The following is a 16,511-nucleotide window of genomic DNA, read 5'->3' as shown; positions in this document are numbered from 1 at the left end:
AATAGTTTTGGTACCTTAAGGAGCATCTTTTTCTCAGATAAAGTTAATAATATATCTTTGTTAAAGAAAAAAACTTGTCATTCTCAGGGACCGAAAAAGTCTTAAAGTCTTATTTTTCATGTTTAACTGTTATGGTATGATTTAGTTCTATTATTTTGTACATGACTGTTCCTGTATTTTTTTATTATTTATTTTATGTTGCACATTGCTGTTTTAATAGCGCACACTGCTGCTACCAAAAAAAGCCACTAGATGGCATTACATATATATCTTAATTAAATTATTTAAATTTGACCATTAGTGCCTAATGTGGTGTATTACAGATCACTTGTATCACTTTGCATCACTTATAATAAGCCCACCTTTTGAAATAAGATATTGTAAATTTGATGAATCAAACCAATGAATGACCATAAACTAATCTAAAACTGGCACAGGCCTCTTTGCTGAAAAAAAAAGAAAATCGAGAATCGAGAATCGAATCGTGACCCTAAAATCGGAAGTAAAATTGAATCGAGGATTTAAAGAATCGTGACACCCCTAATAATTACCTTTAAATGTTTTGTTTTAACTAGTGGTGTAAATTGATTTAAAAATATAATCAGATTAATTACAAAAATATTCTTTGATTGACTGCGATTAATCGCACTTGTTCTTTATAAGACGTTTTTATAAGAAGTTAGCGGTTATTTAAATGTAAATAAAAGAATGAATGTAAGAAAGGTAAAATGCATTTATATTTATATTAGTGGGGTTGACCAGCAGTGCTGGTAGTGTAATTAATTTGCATAAAAAAAACAATAAATTGTTACTGATTCTTAATTAATTGTGTGCGTTAACGCTTTTACAATGACAGCCCTAGTTTTAACTTATTATCAGTGTTACCAAAGTATTTGACTTAAGTTGCTCACATGTTATATTAGTTAATTAGTAATGAAAAACCTGGAAAAGTCATGGAATTTAAAAATAGAAATTTCCAGGCCTGGATAAGTTTTGGAAAATAAAAATACCCAGAACATTTTGGAAAAGTCCTGGAAATTAGGTCTACAATACTTTGTGTTTCAGTTTATCAATTGAGAAATTCTACTTTGAGCTAACAAATACATCAGCTCAGAGTTAATTCAGTAATTTAGCATTTTTACACAATGTAGCTCTCAGGATCTGACACACATTTTATTTTTAAAAATTGTGTGTCAACATTTTATTTGATTCATTTTAGACCTACTATATTATATCAATTTTAATTATAGTTTTAGTTGATTTTTAGTGTTATTTTCCATGTCTGTACTGATGTTTTAAAAATCATATTGTCATAAAAATTTGCCGTGAAGGCATGAAAAGTTCATGAAAGAATCCTGGGAATGTACTGGTTAGAACATGTATGAAACCTGTGATTTGCTGGTTCGTATCTCCTGTATGATCCACAGCAGCATACCCTAATATTGTTTGGGTATTGGTACTGTAACAAGAACATAACAGTCAGAGCACTTTTTCTTAGTAGCTGATTTTTCACTTTGACTTTTCATTTGCTGATCTTTTTTTTTTTTTTTCAGTTTTTACAAAAATAGAATTTTTTTCATGAACTTTAACAAATGACTCTTACAGAGATGTTGTTTAATTACAAACCAGTCTACTATTAAAGTAAATTCTTCAGGTCAACATGGATTAAAACACATTAATCAATTCTGCTCCTATACCTCCTCAACACCTCCAGATTAGTACTTGGTAGAAGCTCCTCGAGCTGCAGTAGCAGCTTTAAGAGTGTTGAAGTGAGGTTCTGCTGCTATCTTGTGTTCTCAGTTTTAGAGAGAGGTTCTCACCTGTGCATTCTGCTCCAGGTTGTTCAGGTCGGTTGGATTTGGTTTTACTGAAGTTTCTCTCGTAACTTTAGATTTACTGTAATTAAGAAAAAACTTATTATAAAATATTATAAAATATTATATATATATTATAAAAATCTCAATATTTTTTTAAAATACATTGAGTGATTTTCATTTATGGCTCCTAGTTGAGCCTTTAAAGGTTTAAAAAATGTGCGCTTGAGTTGTCCAGCGAACTTAGGCACTGCCTGTATGATCCCAGAACTGCCGGATTAAATCCATCAGCAGCCAGAGTCAGAGAGAGCACATTTGGCCTGCTCTTTCTGGGTGTGTATATGGCGCATTTACCCCACATGTAGCTGATGTATCGGAGTTGTGTCAATGTTCTTTCCAGCCTAGCAGCCCTGGCATGTGCTAGTCTTGTCCTATTGTTGATATTGTTCTTGCCAATATCTGCGTGAGCTAAATCTCAAGACTTATGATAATATTAATCACGGTTGACTTTATCTGAATGTCAGGACGAGAAAAAGACTGACTAAAACCTTCAGTCCTAACTAGGGGTGGGCGATATGGCTCTAAAATAATGTCATAATATTTCAGGGTATTTTTGCGATAACGATATACTTGGCGATATATTATTATTATTAGGGTTCAAGCACCGAAGGTGCGTAGAACCCTATTGTTTTTGCTAAGATTTTTCTTCTTCTTATTATTATTATTATTATTATTCTTTTTCTCCTGAAAAAACAGTTGTGCAGCCTAAACCGTAAGTCATAGAGAAATGAAACTTGGTAGGTAGATGTAGGATCAGTGCATCTCGGTGGACAACAAAAATGGCACCGATTGGTCAAGTGGTGGCGCTATAAACAAGGAAATTAATTTTTCACAATTTTCTCAATAACTCAAAAACCATAAGACCTACATTCAAAATTCTTTTTTTGATGGATTCCTTGGGTCAATACCAACAACTTTCCAATTTGGACCATGCACTTCCGTCTATATAGATTTTTTGCTAATTTGCATAATATGCAAAACCTACTTTTGCAAACTAGTCCTAGGAATTTTTGTTTGGTATCAAAACACTCGTGAGAGCATGCGCTTCAATATTCATTAAGAAAAAGTTGAAATATGTAAACAATATGGCCGCCATATGCAAATTAGTCCTTCCGGATATATGCCCCATTCACTTCAAGAGGTAAATTTGGAGCACTGTTTCTCAGCAACCGTGCAACCTAGCAAGTTGAAACTTTGCATGCAGAATCTATCATACAGCCTCTAAAGGATGTTCAAAGGGCAACTTAATCAATCAACATGGCTGAACACCATCAGCCAATCAGCATTCAGCAGACATTTTGGCAGGCTGAATGTTGCCCAATCTGGATGATATTTGGCAGTTATGTTCAGGTGGAGACACTGTAGTGACCTGCAAAGTGCTGAAACAATCCGCCCACTGGGGGGCGCTGTTCCAAAAAAACGAGTATATGTCAATCATGCTGTACTATTTTGACATCTAATTGTTTTTGCCATATTTAGTACAGTGGCTCTGACAAATTTCTCAATACAACTATGTTTAAAAAGTGCTTTGTTCATTCATAATTGCTAATTGTTTGAAAATAGCTATATTGAAACTACTCTCTGGATATTTGGCCTATCACCTCCATTTCAGTCTTGCTGCACACTGTAGAGTCTCTAGGTAAATGTTCATTAAAAACATTTGTGAAAATTTCACAAACAATACTCTCCAGGCATCAAGCAATCTGTGCGTCCTTGGAATTTCTAACCTAAATTGCTGTAACTCTGCAGTATTTGCTGTAATCTCACAATGTTAAAGACCTCTGTACAATATCACTCTGATGAAGCGCCATTTAATACAGAACTAGATTAAGAATAACTTGACATTACATGTCATATCAGAACATTCACTCCTTTGTGCCTCTTCTCAACATTAATAACAGGTGAAAGACTTTTGATCATTTTAAATGTGACAGAATGTCTCCAATTGTGTTAGACCTTCTTACACATCACCATCCTATGCTCTAGTAGGCACCATTGTGCTAGTTGGTGCTTGATGAAGCGCCATTTAATTCAGAACTAGATTTATAATAACTTCGTAATTGCATGTCACATCAGAACATTCACTCCTTTGTGTTAATTTAAACTTGTTTGGTCAAACATTTCAGCTTGTTCTGCAAAGGTTCAAAGGTCAATCTGAATACCACTTTGTGAACATTCTGGTTGAAGCCACCTGATCAATACCAATAACATGTAGACACCTTTTGACTAGTTCTAACTCACTTAATGAATATCCTACAAAGTTCACTAGATTTACATGTGAATTTAAGCACTGATCAGGTTGAAAGGCCTCTGCTCAACATTAATAACAGGTGAAAAACTTGATAATTTCTAAATGTGACAGGGCATCTCCAATCATATTAGACTTTCTTACACATCACCATTCAATGCTTCAGTAGGCACCATTGTGCAAGTTGGTGCTTGAACCCGATGATTGCCGCTTGCGGCTATATTTATTATTATTATTATTATTATTATTATTATTATTATACTATTTCAGGAATATAGTATAATAGTATAACAGTATAATCATAATGTGGCAAAATAAATAATATAGCATAAAATAATATAATGCAGCAAATAATATTGCAGAATATTTAGTGCATGCATATAAACTGCAAACTAAAACAATTATACAATAAATACACCTAAAGCTTCACAGTAAATAATAGACTAACTACTTTAAGACAGAACAGGCCTATTATCACGATATGGATTTTTAATATCATGATATTTCTGTGTCACGATATATTGTACACGATATAATATTGCCCACCCCTAGTCCTAACCACCTTAAACTGAACCATCAAGACGATGCAACTGCAACTCAACTCTACCAAGACTCTCATGATTTTATAAATTTGTCTGAGACAGTGACGTTTCTTAAAAATCACTTGGTGTAAGGTTGGCATTAGTAAAGTTCAGCTGTAGATTGGAGGAATTAATGAAGAGCTGTTAGAAAGTGTGTGATTGGTTGTTGGTTGTTGTTTCTGCTGCAGGGTAATGAAGAGCAGCGAGACTCACGGTTTCTTTTGGTGATGTTTGGCCCAGACGTCTCCTCAGATATGATTTTCTGAGCTTGGCTTTCAGACATGTTGTCATGGTGCTGCATTAATTAGCTGCAGTCTGCACTGGAGTATCTGAGTCAAGCTTTGGGTCATGGAATGGAATGCGTGTGAGTGTGTGAGTGAATAAGATGACTAATGAACCAAAACGTTATAACCACTCCCAGTTGAAGTAAAAAACTTTGGCTTTGAAAATCTGTAACATCACCAATTCTATATACAGCGCTGAAAAAAAAAAAAAATAGATCCCTTCAGTTTCTAAATCAGTTTCTTTGATTTTGCTATTTATAAGTATTTATTTGAGTAAAATGAACATTGTATTTTTATTCTATAAACTACAGACAACATTTCTCTTAAATTCCAAATAAAAATAGTCATTTAGAGCATTTATTTGCAGAAAAAAAGGAAGTAGAGCTTTCAGACTTCAAGTAAGCAAATAAAATAAGTTTATACTCATAAAGTTTTAAACAGTTCAGAAATCAATATTTGGTGGAATAACCCTGTTTTTTAATCACAGTTTTCATACATCTTGGCATGTTCTCCTCCATCAGACTGCTTTTGGATAACTTTATGTTTTTGCTTTATTGGTTGATTTGTGATCATCCATCTTCCTGTTGATTATATTCCCAAGGCTTTTAATTTGGTAAAATCAAAGAAACTCCTCCTATGAAAACTAATATTAAAAGTTTATTTTCTGGTCAAGAGGCATCTTTGATACATTTGTAACCCCGTAATAATACCATAGCAACAACTTGGGATACTGTAGGAACTGCCATAACAACCACCAATCCACAAATTAGAAACACCTTATCAACCACCTGGGATACAACATAGCAAACAACATAACAACCACTAAGAATCACCGTAACAATAACCTTGCAACACAGTAGATCCTATCTCCCAACGCTTGCAACAGCATAGCAACAACTTCAGGTAACAAAGCAACACTGTAGCAAAAACATAGATTGCCATAGCAACCCTCAGGGATACCATAGTAACTGTCTTGCTTGCAACACATAGAAACCAACTGAACTTTAACACCATGTAATTGTGTTATATCTGTTCATTTAAATGTTTTCAAGAATAAATGGATAATATCAATACGTTATTAGAAAATGCTTTAAATTGTAATATTGTAACACACACACACACAGTTATATATATAGTACACATGCCTCATGTGGTTTGTCGGCATAATGGAGGGAGGTAATGTGCAGCGACAAAAGTGAAGTGTGTGAGTTGATTGAGGTTTGCAGTGGGACTGTGTGTGTGTGTGTGTGTGTGTGTGTGTGTGTGTGTGTGTGTTAGAGGAGTAGCTCTGTCAGCAGGAGTTCATGCCTGACTGCTCTGGGACCACAAGATGAATGAGCCCAGTCCTACACCTTGCAGGAGCTGAAGACTTCCCTGAGACTACACACACACACACACACACACACACTTCTACTGAGCAGTCAGTCTGCATATAGCACAACACACCCAGAAATATGCATGAGCACCACTCACTAATATCATTACTGGGCAAATATTAAAACACATGATTCTGTCAGAGGGGTTATGTGTACTACCATATTATACCCCAGTTAGTTCCTATCCTGCAACGTGATTGGCTAAGACACGTTCTAGGAGTGCCCATACTGCATGATAATGGCAATCTGACATTTCATTTCATGTCGCCCAGCTCTACCAGAGAGCTCAAAGGTTTTTCAGCACTTGGCCAGGCTACCATAGCAACCACCTAGTGGCACTGTAGCAACGTTAGCAACACCGGTTCAACCACCTCACCTCTTGCCTCTGCTCCTCACCTATAATCTCATTAAATCTTGTCTCATCTTCATCTGTAATTTTCTTTACTTTCTTATAATCTCACTTTATCTTGTTTAATCTAATCTAATCTCATCTCACCTCATCTCATATTCTCTTCCTTAAATCTTTCCACCAAATCTCCTCCTCCTCTCCACTCTTTCCACTTCTCCTGTTTTCTCATTTTATCTTCATCTCCTATCTCTTCTCCTCTACTCTTACCTATTGCTGTCCACTCAAATTGTATCTTCTCTTCTGTTTTATCTTCTCATCTCCTCTCTTCTCCATCTCCTTCTCTCTCTGCTCTGCTGTTCTCCTGTAATCTCGTCAAATCTCATCTCTTCACTTCTTTTTTTCTCCTCTTCTCATGTCTTCTCCTGTCTTCTTTTCTAATCTCTTTTTATATCTTAATCCTTTTTTTCTCTCCTTCACTGTCCTCTAGTATTTTATCCGATCTCCTTTTTTTTGATCTCCTCTCATCATCTATACCTATTGCTGTCTACTCTAATTATATCTCATCCTCTCTTTTATCTTCTCATCTCTTCTGTTCTTCTCTTGTCTATCTCTTCTCACATCTAAATCTCCTTTTCTCTCTGCTCTGCTGTTATCCTCTAATCTCGTCAAATCTCATCTCTTCTAATGTTCTCCGCTTCTTATGTCTTTTCCCTTTAATCTCATCCTATCTTTTCATCCTCATCCACTCTTCTCTAATCTTCTTTTATCTGATCTCTCTTATCTCTCCTCCTTTCTTCTCTAATCTTCTTTTATCTGATCTCTCTTATCTCTCCTCCTTTCTTCTCTAATCTTCTTTTATCTGATCTCTCTTATCTCTCCTCCTTTCTTCTCTAATCTTCTTTTATCTGGTCTCTCTTACCTCTTCTCCTCTCTTATCTGTCCTCCACTCTTCTCTAATCTTCTTTTATCTGGTCTCTCTTACCTCTTCTCCTCTCTTATCTGTCCTCCACTCTTCTCTAATCTTCTTTTATCTGATCTCTCTTATCTCTTCTCCTTTCTTATCTGTCCTCCTTTCTTCTCTAATCTTCTTTTATCTGGTCTCTCTTACCTTTTCTCCTCTCTTATCTGTCCTCCACTCTTCTCTAATCTTCTTTTATCTGGTCTCTCTTACCTTTTCTTCTCTCTTATCTCTCCTCCACTCTTCTCTAATCTTCTTTTATCTGATCCTCTCACTTATCTCTTCTCCTCTTTTATCTCTCCTCCACTCTTCTCTAATCTTTTTTTATCTGGTCTCTCTTATCTCGTCTCTTCTCTTCTTTAATCTCCTCTCTTATCTCTCTTCCTCTCTTCTTTAATCTTCTTTTATCATGTCTCCTCTTTTATCTCTTCTCTATTAACACATCCCCTGGTATCTGACCTCCTCTTTTTTCTCTTTCCCTCTAATCCCTCCTCCTATTTTGTGGCATTCTCTCATCTTATCTCCTTATATTTTAGCTCTGTCCTTCTTTGATCTCCTTGTATCTTATCTCTTGTCTTATCTAATCTCTTCTCCTCCTCCTCACGTCTTCAACTCTGATGTCATCTAATCTCCTCTTCACCAATTTTTATTCCCCAATGTTTCTGCAGTCTGATCCTCACCTGTAATCTCCTATTATCTTTCTTCTTCTATTATTTTATCTCTTCTCCTTTTATCCTCTCTCTGCTCCTTGTCTTTCTGCTCTCCTGTAGCTCTTGTGTACTTTTATTTAATCTTCTCTTCTCCTCACTAATCTTCTGTGTTTTTTTTTTCTTTAGCTGATTCTGTCCTCTTTTGGTTCATCCTCCTGCAGCATCAGGGTAGATCAATGGTTTTCTTCTATATCTGACTTTTCCCATACGTTTCTGTAGAAAGTTTTAATCTGTGGTATTATTTTAGCCTCATCTGACATATGCCAGCCTCACTTGATCAGCTTCCTGCCTCTGAAGGCTTGATGAGATCAGCACTGTGGCCATATGGGCCTTCTGTGGAAACACTTGCGATTCACTTCTCTTTGCTTGGAGTGTGTGTTTGTGAGTGGGTGGGTGTGTGTGAACACACAAACCCTGAGGAGGCAGAATTTTCACATAGCTAGAGGAACAGATACAGAAATAGGAGCTGCAGGGACTGTAAGTTTGTGTGTGTGTGTGTGTGCGTGTGTGTGTCAGTCACTATGACGTGCTAGGAGGTAATTATGGGTAATGAAGTCTGACAGTGTGTGGTGGCGGCACTCAAAAGGACAGCGGACTCTGGGCCTGGTACACATCGCCTCATAATCGTGTGATATTAGTGCGCTAACTGCTAACGAGCCTCACACTGATCCACTGTGTTTTATTATCAGGTCTAAAGTCAGTGCAGTTTTGTTTTCCCACAAAATCTTACAGCACTTCATGCTTCCCTCTGCTACTGACAACTTTTATGGAGATTTTATGCGGATTTTATTTTCCAGCAGGACTTGGCACACTGCCCACACTGACAAAAGTACCAATTGGCCTCATACAATATTCTAATTTTCTGAGACACTGATTTTTGGGTTTTCATTGGCTGTAATGACTGAAATAAAGTAACTTTTCAATGAAATTCTATTTTTTTGAGATGCACTAGTATGTATGTCTTTTTAAGGTTTTCCACTAGTTTTGTATTTTACTGTAAAGCAATTGGAATTGTGATCAGCCTTAAAATGTACTGTCTGATTACACTTGAATATCGATGTTTTCACCAGATTGTTCCATTGAGTCATATTTTGATATTTGTTGGTTGATCAAGAGAGTATGTCTTTTGACCCTTTAATTGGATTTCCCAGGAGGATATATATATATATATAGCCTGTTGTTTTGTGTAGATCTGTTCTGGTGTGTCTAAGAAAGTTTTCCCAGTGAATACTGTATGTGAACAGTAGTCTAGAGTTCATTGTGCTGAAGTCAGTGTGTACTGTATCTCTTCATTACTGCCGTGACCCGCTCCCCCAGCCTCACACTCGTGCACGTTCCCCTTCCCCTAATGAGTCTCGACCTTGCTTGTCAGTGGCCCCGGGGGAGACGGAACATTTCCAAAATATCGTCTGCGTTCTAATAGGATTTTAATCAAGCTTTTAATCTATTACCCCTCCTCCTGCTCAGCCCCTCCGCCCCCGTTCTCCCGTGGCGAGCCGCGATGTCAGAAAGTGTTTCCACGCTGCGCTTGGATGTGAACCACGCTACAGCGAGCCGGCCGCCGCCATTAGCACCAGCCGAGCCCAGCCTGGATCCCTTAATGCAGCAGAATTTAGCCCTAATTAAACCTTAATATCATGTCAATTCAAATTAGCGGGGCTAGCGGCTAGTAGGCCGGCTAGCTCGGACTGTGCTAATCTTAATCAGCAGGCAGAACGGAGAACCAAATCCAATCCCTTTCTTTTCTTTTTTTTCTTTTTTTTTCCCCTCCATTCCCAGCTTTAAATATGCCAGCTTCTCCAAGAAGGCAGAACGAATAATTGTCAAGAGTGACAATGTAAATACGGAATCATTAGTCCAGAATTGAAATATATTCCCAATATATTTCCTATATTTCCAAATGTTTGTGGACACAACTGTCACTATTTTCCAGGGAACGCTTTCCAATAGATTACGGAGGATTACTGTGAGGATCTGATTGCATTAAGCTACTATAGCATTACTATTACAGATAGTAGGTTGTTTGATGTTCAATTTCTACCAAACGTATTGGTTGGAGCTCCGTCTTTCCATTGAATGAAACTGAAACTTGGCTCAGCTCAGCTCAGCTCAGTATGCCATTTGTTTCCGTTTTAAACTCGTATATTTGTAAAATACGTAAGACTGGCGTGACTTGTGCATTGGAGAGAATAAAGACTTTTAACAACACTAACTGGATACCCCTCTCATGAGCATCTTTCAGCCCACCATCATCTCTTCAGCCTTCTGCTTCTAGAGTCATGTCATCTGCAGGTGTTGATCCACTGTGTTATATCAAGCCCAAAGTCAGTGCAGTGTTTTCCTACAAAATCTTACAGCACTTCATGCTTCCCTCTGCTGACAACTTTTATGGAGATGTGGATTTAATTTTCCAGCAGGACTTTCCAGTAGCACACAACTCACACTGCCAAGATTTTTGGGTTTTCATTAGGTGTAAACCATAATCATCAACAATAAAAGAAATAAACGCTTAAAATAGATCACTCTGTGTGTAATACATCTGTATAGTATATCAATCCAGTGGAGTAAATAAAGACATGTTTAACACCACTAACTAGATACCCCTCTCATGAGCATCTTTAAGCCCACCATCATCCCTGCAGCCTTCTGCTTCTAAAGCAACAAGTGGTTGCTTAGTTGCTCAAATTTCTTTCCGTAGGCAGACTTGTCACCATTCGTTGGTCCTGAAAAGTGGTGTCTACTGTGAACTTTAGTATCTCCACAGATTTGTCTTTGAAGATGGTGGGTACTTGAAGTACACAGTCTTGTGGTAGTCTAATAATGAGAGTTTGTGTAAGTAATGTTATACCTAGGTGCATTTACTGCCTTTTGCTGGTCAGAAGATCCAGTGATCTACTGACTAATGGGATCTGGTTTGATCTGTAGAAGCTCTGAAGTTTGAAATTTGAGCTGAAGTTTCCAAATGGAATGGGGTTTCCCTTTAGCATGGATAGATCCCAATAAAAAGAGTCTTTGGACCCTTAAGATGTCATATATCATGAGCTTTACTACGCTGGTGGTCCAGTAAAGGGTCTTCAGTAGCTTCCAGGCAGGCTATGACCAGGTTGTAATGACCATAGAGGTCAGTGCTTTATGGTTGCTTATTTTAGAACTTGTATGATCTCTGAGAACTTGAAATGTAGGAGCAGAGAAAGGACCAATGATGTGTTGAAAATATCTGTGAAACTTGGTTGAGCATTGCTCAGTGGACGGAAAGAGCGATTCGTAGATTGGATCTTTTCTCACCTTTTGTCTTCTCAAAGCTTTGTAATGCTTTGCTCATTGATGGTGATGGTGAGCAGGGTTAGAGGTGAGAGATCCAGGGTGAGGTAGGAGGGCTGCAGATTGTCCTTTGCAGCTTCAAACCTGCAGGAGAACTCCTGGTGGTCATTTGTTCAGAAGAAACAGGTCTTTTCTCACCTTGTACCTGAGGATCATTTCCTGTTCGTTAGCAGCACTGAGGCTCTTCATCTTCACTGGGTATTTTCTTTTTGCTGTTTTAAGCTCTTTCTTCAGCCTATATTTGGCCTTTTTGTAGAGATTTCTGTCCCCTGGGACAACAGGCTTACAGCGGGTGGCAATTCGAAGATTTGTTGAATCCTTTCTTTAACCAGTATTTGCACATTTGTTTTGTTTATATTGCTGCACCGTTTTTAGTGTAAGTATTATTTTACATATTTATTTATATTTATTTTATTCCTATATGCCTTTCTCTCATTCTTTTATTTTTTTGTTCATGTTAAGTACTACAAATTTCTGACCCCAATCAAATTTTACAGCCCCAATCAAATCTTTCCAACTGAAGCAGGATAAACTATTTTAATTACCCTTGATTTCAGAAGAAAAAATGAATGAGCATGGGACCCAATACTTTTGTTCATATTGTGTGGGTAAAAGACATTTCAATTAAAGCTAAATAGCTAATTCTCTTTTATGGGGGTTCCACTGTATAATTTATTCCTGTCTGGAATGACCATATATGTCCTTAATCTCAGAATTACTTACTGTTTATTTTTCTCTGAACTCCATGGTCCTCCAGTCATTTTAGTCCTGTCCGGACGCACATCTCTGAGTTTCATCACCTCACTTTTAATAAAATAGCTATTTGTTCACTGCCACGCTCCGTAATTACACTTTGGGTGCACGTTTCTACGGAGATCCACGCAAACACAACAGCGAGTGGAAATGGAGGAGCTACTGAACAAGATGTCATGTGACTGCATAAAAAACTCACTGGTCTTCCTGTTTTTTAAATTGCAGTATGGATGCAAGAGTTTTATCACTGAGTTAAAAATGTTAAATATTTTTCACAGACATCCCCCTGAGAAACTAATACATTCCGGATAGGGCTTAAGAAGGGGTGACAACATACCTGATCTATACACAGTAATATTAGTGTATGAGTATCAATAAATTCCAAGTAACACTCCTGCAGAATATTCCCTTCAGAGAATCTGAATCACATGGTGCGGATCTGGGTGCGGAAACCTGCTTTGGATTCTCGTCTTGCCTCCAGGGAGGCATTGTGCTGGATCACAGGTCACCGCCCCCACTTTTCAAGTCAAAAGGAGCCGTGTCATCTTCCAAAACATCCCAGTGCATCTGGAGTGACACGAAAATCACTCATGTTTCCTTGGAAACAAGTTTTTTTTTTTTTGCATCCAGACTTTAGTCGGAGGAAAATGACTGGGTGTGATGATGTAAATCGGTGTCTCTATTTAACCCCTCTTCCTGTGGAAACCCATCTACAGGCATGCCTTAGAGATGCATACCTGTATACTCACTTAACCATTGTTAATACCATCAAACCACCTCTATACCTGTGGTATAGGAACCGGTTGTTAAGGTATCGTTTACAGGTTTCTAAGGTATTGTGGTTACTGTGCTAAGAGTCTTTCGCTGGAGTCTGTTGCTAAGATATTTTTGTGGTGTACCTGTTGTTACTAAGGTGGTTATTAAGATATTCCAGTGGTGTATGTGTCAATTGCTAAGGTGTTGCTATATGCTATTTATTGGTTGCTGTGGTATTGTTAAGCATTGTTAGGGTATTGCTATGCAATGTATTGCTATATAGCTCTTGGTTTCTTAGGTGTTGCTAGGTGGTTACTGAGCTTTTTCTGTTATATAGGAGTTGCTATATGTTGGCTGTTGGTTGCTAAGCATTGCTAGTGTGTTTCTATGATATAGCTCTTGGTTGCTGAGGTGTTTCTGTGGTATGGAGTTGCATGATAAAGTGATGGTTGGTTGATAAAGTGATGCTACATGTTGGCTGTTGGTTGCTAAGCGTTGCTAGGGTGTTGCTATGATTATAGCTCTTGGTTGCTGGGGTGTTTCTGCGGTATAGGAGTTGCATGATAAAGTGATGGTTGATTGATAAAATAATGCTACATGTTGGCTGTTGGTTGCTAAGCGTTGCAAGGGTGTTGCTATGATATAGCTCTTGGTTGCTGAGGTGTTGCTGGGTGGTTAATGAGATGTTTCTGTGGTATAGGAGTTGCTTGATAAAGTGATGGTTGGTTGGTAAAGTGATGCTACATGTTGACTGTTGGGTGTTAAGCGTTGCTAGGGTGTTGCTATGATATAGCTTTTGGTTGCTGAGGTGTTTCTAGGTGGTTACTGAGATGTTTGTGTGGTATATGAGTTACTTGATAAAGTGATGGTTGGTTAATGAAGTGACGCTACATGTTGGCTGTTGGTTGCTAAGATATAGTTCTTGGTTACTAAGATGTTTCTGTGGTACAGGAGTTGCTTGGGAAAAAGTGATTGTTGGTTGATAGTGATGCTACGTGTGGGTTGCTAAGCATTGCTAGAGTGTACCTATGGGATAGTTCTTGGTTGCTAAGGTGTTGCTAGGTGGTTACTGAGATGGTTCTGTGGTATAGGAGTTGCTGGATAAAGTGATGGTTGATTGATGATGCTGGTAATGCTACATGTTAGCTATTGGTTGCTATGAGGTTGCTAAGTTGGCAAGGTGTTTGTGAATTGTTGCTATGGTGACGGCTAAGGTGTTGCAATGGGCTTAAAGAATACTGTGTTTATGTAGATAGATTGTATGATAAACCAATAGAGATATATTTGTGATAGGCCTACTAGTACCCAATACATGTTTTCTGTATCACAAGAACTGTACTGTAGAAGGAACAGTGGTTCCTAAAACAATTGAACTAACAAGAAAAACTAATCCTGCCTGCTTTAAAAACATTATATACAATTTTTCATAGAAACCTCTATTGAAGGCAGCTTTTTTTATGAAAATAAAAGTTTCTCTACCATGGTGTGAAGAAGTCATTTTGTCACCTTCATTTTTCAGAGTGCAGATTACTGCTGGTGGCGTGGTTTCCCTCTCTCTGGCCTCGGGGTGCTGAGAGGGACAGGGATTGTGCTCTTTTACGCTTCATCAAAGCTCTCTCTGACCAGGCTCTGCACTGTTATTCTCTGTGGTTTCAGCACGGTGACGTCCGCCGTCTTCACAGTGGGAGATAACGTGGTATCGGGCAGCGACGATCGCACCGTCAAGGTGTGGGACCTGAAGAACATGAGGTCGCCCATAGCCACTATCCGCACCGACTCGGCCGTTAATAGGTAAGGGGCTGCCGATCGATGAGGTGTTAGAAGGAGCTCCAGCTCTCTCACTGATGTGTTAAAAGAGTGATGTCACACTAACCCAAATGCTTTCTTGCTGTCTTGAGCTTTAAAAACCGTTCATGTGTCAAAGCATGTCATTCACTCAGCAGTCCGTACAGCCATGTTTAAAAACATTTAACCATATTTAAAGCAGTGGTCCATTAGAAGCATTTACTTTTCTTTTAAATTGAGTAAAAAAAAAGGTATTTCTCCTAAGTTAGGAGGGGCAACATATTGTAATTAATGGTATCATACAGTGGCTAATACACTCATTCTAAAAACAGTCATTACAACCATGAGTATAGTGAACCAAACACTATACTCATAAACAGGGAATTTCATACAGCGATTTATTTACATTTTAACTTGCATTAAAAGTACTCTTCCACATCCACGCTGTGCAATTACACATCTGCAGCAGAGATGTCTCTACATCACTACATCACCAAATCCTCTGAACCTATGGATTATTACTTTAAACAATGAGGACATTTGATCTTCTTCATTGAAACAGTACTGAGAGATGGACATAATTAAATACATACAACTGAATAAATGTCTTTAAAGCATCATTTATATCATATTTTTCTCACTCTAAGGCGCACTTAAAATAATTACAGCCTTTCAGTCTGTTATTACAGGTTTTACAGAGGAACCAACTTTCTGCAGAGTCACTACATCACTACACACCTCCAAACTTCATATAGCTTCAGATTAGATCAAGAACAGTAGAGTGTAGAGAGACTCATGGAATGGAGAGTTTCCATGGCTGAGCAGCTCCATCCACAGACACTTATTACAGCTCTGGAAAAAATAAGAAACCACTTAAAAATGATGAGTTTCTTTGATTTTTCCAAACTGAAAACCTCTGGAATATAATCAAGAGGAAGATGGATGATCACAAGCCATCAATTTTCTTTGCATTATTTGAGGTCTGAAAGCTCTGCATCTTTTTTGTAATTTTAGCCTTTTCTCGTTTTATGCAAATAAATGCTCTAAATGACTATTTTTATTTGTAATTTTGGAAAAATGTTGTCTGTAGTTTATAGAATAAAACAACAATGTTCATGTTCAGAAACTGATGTGCTCTCTTCATTTTTTCCAGAGCTGTGTAATTAGAATTTATTTTCACACATTGTATCACAGTTTTCAAATTTGATAAATAAGATAATTTACTTTTATCTGTCTTTTAGCTAATGGAGATGGTAGTGTAAGTGTGGCAAGGTGGATAACCCCAAAGTCTTACATTTATTTTCTGCATACCTGCAAATGTCCTAGTATCAGACTTAGTAACTAAATCAACCGTTTTAATGTTTGTAAAAAGACTTTAACAGGTTAAAACTAGTTGATTTCAGGTGTATGAGTGAAGAAAATGCTTTACTTTACTTTATGTTACTGGTTATAAATCTTCTGCTCTGCTTTAATTGCTGAACTGCCTTCTGAAGCGAACGCAGCGAGTTTTGCTCCA

General features: G+C 37.7%; 1 protein-coding gene across 3 annotated transcripts in view; it reads left to right on the top strand.

Annotated features, from left to right (window-relative positions):
- wdr37 (WD repeat domain 37) overlaps positions 1 to 16,511 on the top strand; it is a 61,108-nt gene that overhangs the window by 35,942 nt on the left and 8,655 nt on the right. For all 3 annotated transcript variants that reach the window (XM_049480341.1, XM_049480340.1, XM_049480342.1), the window contains one exon: positions 14,867 to 15,001. In XM_049480341.1, coding sequence (XP_049336298.1) covers positions 14,867 to 15,001 — 135 coding nt within the window. The remainder of the gene's footprint in view (positions 1 to 14,866; positions 15,002 to 16,511) is intronic.

Source organism: Astyanax mexicanus, chromosome 6 (genome assembly GCF_023375975.1).
Source record: "Astyanax mexicanus isolate ESR-SI-001 chromosome 6, AstMex3_surface, whole genome shotgun sequence".
In the NCBI taxonomy this organism is placed as follows: Eukaryota; Metazoa; Chordata; class Actinopteri; order Characiformes; family Acestrorhamphidae; genus Astyanax; species Astyanax mexicanus.
The sequence above is the reverse complement of the archived record's forward strand: the minus strand, read 5'-3'. Positions and strand labels throughout refer to the sequence as shown.